This window comes from Protobothrops mucrosquamatus, unplaced genomic scaffold, assembly GCF_001527695.2.
Source record: "Protobothrops mucrosquamatus isolate PMUCROS unplaced genomic scaffold, P.Mucros_1.0 scaffold8472, whole genome shotgun sequence".
NCBI lineage: Eukaryota > Metazoa > Chordata > Lepidosauria > Squamata > Viperidae > Protobothrops > Protobothrops mucrosquamatus.
Genome location: NW_015394267.1, coordinates 34,971 through 41,758, shown reverse-complemented (window position 1 = coordinate 41,758; position 6,788 = coordinate 34,971). Strand labels below are relative to the sequence as shown.

At 54.0% G+C, this 6,788-nt stretch overlaps 2 protein-coding genes across 2 annotated transcripts in view; one reads left to right on the top strand and one right to left on the bottom strand.

Annotated features, from left to right (window-relative positions):
- Window positions 1-702: 702 nt before the first annotated feature.
- On the top strand, window positions 703-4,282 carry LAMTOR1 (late endosomal/lysosomal adaptor, MAPK and MTOR activator 1). Its single transcript, XM_015830082.1, has 3 exons — window positions 703-776; window positions 2,269-2,395; window positions 4,190-4,282. Exons 1-3 carry the CDS (start codon window positions 736-738, stop codon window positions 4,280-4,282), a joined length of 261 nt encoding a protein of 86 aa, XP_015685568.1. The 5' UTR covers window positions 703-735.
- Window positions 4,283-4,489: 207 nt separating this feature from the next.
- Window positions 4,490-6,788, bottom strand: part of LOC107300791 (leucine-rich repeat-containing protein 51-like) — a gene marked incomplete at its 5' end in the record, with an annotated part of 12,320 nt that continues 10,021 nt past the window's right edge. The window contains 2 exons of the mRNA XM_015830081.1: window positions 4,490-4,552; window positions 5,069-5,180. Of these exons, the coding sequence (XP_015685567.1) occupies window positions 4,490-4,552; window positions 5,069-5,180 (175 nt within the window). The remainder of the gene's footprint in view (window positions 4,553-5,068; window positions 5,181-6,788) is intronic.

Sequence of the window (6,788 nt, the reverse complement as noted above, 5' to 3'; positions counted from 1 at the left end):
TAATAATAATAATAATAATAATAATAATAATAATAATAATAATAATAATAATAATAATAAAGTTGGAAGGGACCTTGGAGGTCATCGAGTCCAACCCCCTGCTCAGGCAGGAAACCCTATACCATTTCAGACAAATGGCTGTCCAGTCTCTTCTTAAAAACTTCCAGTGTTGGAGCATTCACAGCTTCTGGAGGCAGGTGGTTCCACTGGTTAATTGTTCTCACTGTCAGGAAGTTTCTCCTTAGTTCTCGGTTGCTTCTCTCCTTGATGAGTTTCCACCCGTTGCTTCTTGTCCTGCCTTCAGGCGCTTTGGAGAATAGCTTGACTGGTGGGTTTTTTGTCAATGCCCAAATCATAATCAGAATTGTATTTCCTTCATCCCTTCTTTTGTCACTGTTATTTATTAAATCTGTACGCCACCCATTTCACTGTCAAGCAACTCTGGAAGGCTTACAAACACCATAAAAGCAGAATAGAAACGGTAAATATTTTCTATTCCTGTCTATTCCAGGCCTAGCCAGGCCCGGTTTCCACTTGTAGCCTTACCAGCCCTGAATACTGGCCTGCTTCTGACCATGGTTTTGGCTTGGGCTCTGACTGCTCCAGAACCCCCGAGCTGCAGGATCGTGGCTGCGATCCTGCGGAGGGAGGCGGAGAGCGGCTTTCGCTAACCCCTAGGTGCCTCTGCCCTTTTGCAGCAACATCATTGACGTTTCAGCCGCAGATCAGCAGCAGATGGAACAGCACGAGTACATGGACCGGGCCCGGCAGTACAGGTGCGCTGGCCCTGGGCAGGGGGGGAGGGAGAAGGCTGGCCCTACTTGGGAGGGGCTGTGGGGGGGGCTCCTTCACCTGTCTCAGGCAGCCCGGCTGTGAGATCACAGTCGTAAGTAGTTCTCGACTTACGACGGCCCACTTAGGAACCATGGCGATATTTACGTCACTGAAAAAAGCGATTTGGAACTGTTTTTCACCCTGCCGACCGTGGCAGCCTCCCCGTGGCCGTGTGATCAGAATTCAGTCAGCTTGGCGGACCAACTCGTATTTACGATGGTCGCCGTGTCCCGGGGTCACGTGATTCCCCTTTTGCCACCACCTGAGCCAGTAAAGTCAATGGGGAAGGCGGATTTGCTTAACGGGTGTGTCACTAGCTTCACAGCCCTCGTGATTCACTTCACAACAAGGAAGGTTGTAAAATGGGGCAACGGTTGTTTTCGGTTGAATTGCGGTCGTAACTCAAGGAGGGCTCCCTGTACTTAACCCAGCTGCCCAGACTGAAGAACGTGCCCAGTCCCTGAGCCTGGAACCTCTGACAGCCCTTAGGATCAAAGACGTGCCAACTGTGCGAGGGAGGGAGGGAGGGAGGGAGGGGTTGACTCTCTAGGGTGGGGGCACCTGGAGCTGCCGATCAGTTGCCCCCGGGGGGGGCAAGTGGAGGATGTTACCCGTGCTGTGGGCCCTCTGGGGCTGCCCCTGGCCACTGCTCTTGCTTATCCCATCTGTCAACGCTGCAAATACTGTATATTCTTGCTTTGACAATATGCAGAACTGTCTGGTGTTTTTATAGTTAAACCAGGCAACAGGAAAAAAGGGGAGGAGAATAAGGAAAGCCGGGGAAAAAGAAACTGGAAGTGAATCACATCTTCCAAGTTGATTGGAAGATGTGAACCATGACCCCAAAATAAGGGAGGCGGAAATGCTTAGAACAGTGATGGCGAACCTTTTAGAGATCGAGTGCCCAAACCACAACCCAAAACCCACTTATTTATCGCAAAGTGCCAGGGCCACATCAGCATTGTGGTTCCCTCAGGGAGGGTGGGCTGTGTGGCCCACTGGGTGGGCATGGCTAGGGTGGTTATAGCAGACTGGGTGGCTGTGGCCAGGTAGGCATGGCCACCTTGATGCTCTAACACCTCTACTCAAGCTTGCTAGCCGGCCGTTTAGCCTGCTTTGTGCTGGGCAGAACTGCTGCTCCGGGGGGCAGCGGTGGCCTAATGGACCTGCGCGAGCTGCTAGTGGCAGCGGTGTGTGTGCCCACAGAGAAGGCTCTGAGTGCCGCCTCTGGCACGCGTGCCATAGGTTCACCATCACTGGCTTAGAATGTATATGCCTAACGGAAGAGAAGCCAGACCTAAGCATTTCCACCATGCTGTACTGACGTCTCTGTAACCTTAATAAATGCTTTTAGGGAAAAATATGCCTGAAAGTCCTTTTAAGTGTTTCGTTAATCAGACACATGACACCATCCCTCTCTGCCCCCCCCCCCAGCACCCGGCTTGCCATGCTGAGCAGCAGCCTCACGCACTGGAAGAAGCTCCCGCTGCTGCCCTCGCTGACAAACCAGCCACACCAAGTCCTGGCCAGCGACCCCGTGCCCTTCGCGGACCTGCAACAGGTTAGTAGCGTGGCCGGTGGAATTAGCCACGCTGTTCTGTCCCCCGTCCGACTCACACCCCCCAACCAGTCAGCCGAGGGCTGAAAAACTGCTCAGCACAGCCAAATACAAATGAACACTTGGCAGCAACTTCGTGGCTGCCTGCCAAAGCCTTTACTGATAATACAAAACAAAACATAAGATAAGTCCAGGATAAATTGCCGGAGTGCTTGCAACAGGAGATTCAGCAAAATTGTCCGTCACAAGAGTTTCACACGACACACCCCTTGCTTATATAGCCAGTGGGGTGTGGCCCAGTGACTCAGCTGAAATCTCTGACACGGCGTTTCAGCTGCTGCGCACGCTTGTCCCTCCGACGCTGGCGTGGATCCAGCCAAGACGTATCCTCTTCGGAGTCCGATACACCTGGCTCCTGGCCAATCCCAGAAGCACCGGGCTCCTGGCCAATCCCAGAAGCACCGGGCTCCTGGCCAATCCCAGAAGCACCGGGCTCCTGACCAATCTCCTCTCCGTCAGAAGGCACCGAAGGCCGCACCAGAGGGGAAGGTCCTGGAGAGGGAGGCCTGGCCATCTGCTCTCCTTCATGTTCAGAGCCTTCCTCCTCTGATGAGAGGGACCCACAGGACGGAGCCACAACACACGCTGTGCGTCCCTCTCGCTTCCCTCTCTGAAGCCAGAGCAGGCAACAGGCCCCATGTGCCCCAGCCGGCCTGGCATGACATTGCAGGCCCCCTAGCCCCCCCCTGGGCTCTGGGGCTTTGAGCTGTGGGCACTGGGGGGGGCTCCTTACGGCTTGAGTACCAATGTCATCTGCAGCTTGTATTATGTACACATATTAGCTTTTTTTTAATCCCACTTTTATTGCAAGGTGAACATGCATAACATTCCTTTCTGCACAAGGACCCAGGGAGGTGGGTTGAGCTGAGAGGGAATGACTGGCGCCAAGTCACCCTGCTGACTTCCATACTTAAAGTGGGACTAGAATTCTCCGTCTCTGGATGGTCGGCCCGGGGTCACCCAGCTGGCTTTCGCACCTAAGGCAGGACTAGAACTCTCTTCTCTCCCGGTGATTGGCCTAAACTCAACTCAGTTGGATTTCATGCCCAAGGCGGGACTAGAACTCGCCGTCTCCCAGTGACTGGCCCCAAGTCACCCAGTCTCTTTTCAGGCCTAAGGCGAGACTAGAACTCGCCGTCTCCTGGCGTTTGGCCCAAAGTCACCCAGTGGGAGTGTTCTTCGTTCCTTGATTAGCAGTAGCAATAGCCCTTAGACCAGGGATCTTCCAACTTGGCCCTTTGATGACTTGTGGACTTCAACTCCCAGAATTCCTCAGCCAGGCACGCGTGCCTGGCTGAGGAATTCTGGGAGTTGAAGTCCACAAGTCATCAAAGGGCCAAGTTGGAAGACCCCTGCCTTATACACCACTTTACAGCTCTCAGTGGTTTACAGAGTCAGCATCTTGCCCGGCCCCAACAATCTGGGTCCTCATTTTACCGCCTTCCAAAGGATGGAAGGCAGAGTAGTCCCTTGATTGGGGTAGCTAAGCAGAGATCAACCCCCCTCCTCCTCCTCGCACGGATGATGTTACCTAGCTGGGTCGCGAAACGTCCGCAAGAAAGCCGCCAAGCCCAGGGAGTACCAAAGCCCCCACAGGAGTGCAGAATAGCGTCCAACATCCCGGCAGAAGTCTCTCCTCCGTGGCTGGGGTAGGGGTGGTGGTGGGGCTTCTCCTGAGAGCCCCCCCTCCCCTCTCTGGCCTTCATTCCCCTCTCCTCCGTGTCCCCCTTCCTCTAGGTCTCCCGGATAGCTGCCTACGCCTGCAGTGCCCTGTCCCAGATCCGTGTGGACGCGAAAGAAGACCTGGTGGTCCAGTTTGGGATCCCCTGATGGCCATCCTCACGGCCTCGTTCTCCTCCTCCTCCACTTTTAATTTCTCTCCTCCCCACCGCTGGCTTGGCACCGCAGTGGACCTCGCGCACACAAGGAGGAGACACTGAATCTATTACCTGGCCACAGAGACAATGACCCGTGGGCAACCGTGGCTGGCGAGGCCCATCACTTGGTGCCCTCCTCCTCCTCTTCCTCCTCTTCTCCTTAGCTTGGCAAGGCGGTGCCCGGTCGGGCTGGGCAAGGGTCAGCCGTGAGGAGGAAGGGCGGCTACGGGACTCACGCAGAAGGGGGGGAGGCGTCGGTGGGTGGGCTTCCTTTACCTTTGTGGTTGTGGCTCTGGAATTTTTTGACTTTGTGTGGGAGGGGAGGGGGTGGAGGGGCACCAGCAAGACAGAGGGGGCTTCTCGTCCTCCCCCACCCCACCCCCACTGAGCTGGGTGGTGCCCTTTCCATCCCCTGATCTTTTGGCTGTTTTAGAGCGGGGGAAGCAGCCCTGGTGAAAGTAGAGTTTGCTTTTTAAGGGGTGGGGGGAGAAAAGCCACCCAGCCCACGGAAGCGAACCCTTTTGATCTGAGCGTCCTCCTCGGTCTGTCTGTACCCCCCTCCCCTGTTTTACCTGGCTGAGCTGTCATTTTAATTTTTTTGGTTTTTTGTTGTTTTGGTTTTGCTAAAGTAGGTTAAGAAAAGTATAAATATATTCATCTGAGCAAAGGGCTGCTCTTTATTTGACGAGAGGTGGGAGGAGGGAACTGCCACTTTTACACTTAAGGGGGGGGGNGTCACCTTCGGCTTGATGTTCATGCGCCTCCAGACGGCTGCGGTGCTGCGGTCCAGTTTGGTGACGCCGCTGAAATCGAAGGACTTCAGCTGGGGCAAGGTGGACAGGACGTAGCTCCTAGGAAGGGAGGGGGCAAGAAGAGGCGGTCAGTCCCTCACTGGGCAGGACCCTCCACCCTTCCCTCCTCCAAGGGCTGAACAAGTGCTCCGCCATTGAGGGCTGCTCGTTTAAGGTGCCCAAGGCAGGGAGGGCCACAGTGCCTTCTCTGGGGTGGGAAAGGGGCTAACCCAGAGGTAGGCAAGCTTGGTTCTTTTATGACTCGTGGACTTCAACTCCCAGAATTCCTGAGCCAGCATGGGGGAACTGACCCCTTCATGACTTGTGGACTTCAACTCCCAGAATTCCTGAGCCAGCATGGCTCAGCTTAGAAACCTCTCCCTTTCCCCTCAGCATGGCTGGCTCAGGAATTCTGGGAATTGAAGTCCACGAGTCATAAAAGGGCCAAGTTCGAAGACCCCTGGACTTCAACTCCCAGAATTCCTCAGCTAGGCACGCTGGCAGAGGAATTCTGGGAGTTGAAGTCCACAAGTCATCAAAGGGCCAGGTTTGAAGACCCCTGGTCTAGGATCTCCTGCTTAAACGGGGCAAGATCCCTTCCACTTCTGTTATTCTTTCTCAAGGAATCCTTCCAACTACAGAAGGATTCAAGCTCAGAGGTGTGTTTCATCCTCCTCCTCACAAGACAGATGAAAGAGCAGTTTCTCTAGTGGGTTGACACAGGTCCAAAAAGAGCCAAGAAGAAGTTGAAAGAGCTGACCCACCCAGTTGGACTTCCTCCAGGTCCTGGAACCAGCTCAATCCAGAGAGTCGATGGATCTTGGAGACCAGCCGGGGTGGAAGAAGAGAGTGTGTGGGGCAGCAGGACTATCAATAGATAATTCAACGAGGGCATAATTCAGGATCTCCTAAACTATTTAGGGTTAATTTTGCCTGTGTCAATCAGAGGTAGTAGCAGAAATTGTAATTTACGCAATGAGCCATCGCTCCAATCACAGTGTCCTATGTAGGGCGTTGTGTAACCTTATGTTCTTGCAAGACTTATGAAATTGGAGTGGTTTGTTGCCAGTGTCTTAGGAAGGAAGGCCGTGCTTTCTACGTACCGAATAATGGCAACGATTTGTCCTGATTTACTAGGAACTCAACGTGGCACCCGCCAATCTAAGGTGGGTTTTTGTCTGGCAGAAGCTGCTGTGGAGAATGGAAGCGGATCAGGAAATCATCCCAGGAAGATGGGCCAAAGCAGGGGTCTTCCAACTTGGCCCTTTGATGACTTGTGGACTTCGACTCCCAGAATTCCTCAGCCAGGCACGCGTGCCTGGCTCTGGAATTCTGGGAGTCGAAGTCCACGAGTCATGAAGGGGCCAAAGTTTTCCCCATGCTGACTCAGGAATTCTGGGAGTCGAAGTCCACGAGTCATGAAGGGGCCATAGTTCCCTCATGCTGGCTCAGGAATTCTGGGAGTTGAAGTCCGCAAGTCATGAAGGGGCCAAAGTTCCCCCATGCTGGCTCAGGGATTCTGGGAGTTGAAGTCCACGAGTCATGAAGGGGCCAAAGTTTCCCCCATGCTGGCTCAGGAATTCTGGGAGTTGAAGTCCGCAAGTCATGAAGGGGCCAAAGTTCCCCCATGCTGGCTCAGGGATTCTGGGAGTTGAAGTCCACGAGTCA

What these genes read in the sequence shown, in the direction of transcription:
- LAMTOR1 (XM_015830082.1), top strand. Translation starts at nt 736, where the DNA reads ATGGAACAGCACGAGTACATGGACCGGGCCCGGCAGTACAG. An exon ending in GACCGGGCCCGGCAGTACAG is followed by an intron (nt 777 to 2,268) that starts GTGCGCTGGCCC and finishes CCCCCCCCCCAG; the next exon opens with CACCCGGCTTGCCATGCTGA. An exon ending in CCTTCGCGGACCTGCAACAG is followed by an intron (nt 2,396 to 4,189) that starts GTTAGTAGCGTG and finishes CCCTTCCTCTAG; the next exon opens with GTCTCCCGGATAGCTGCCTA.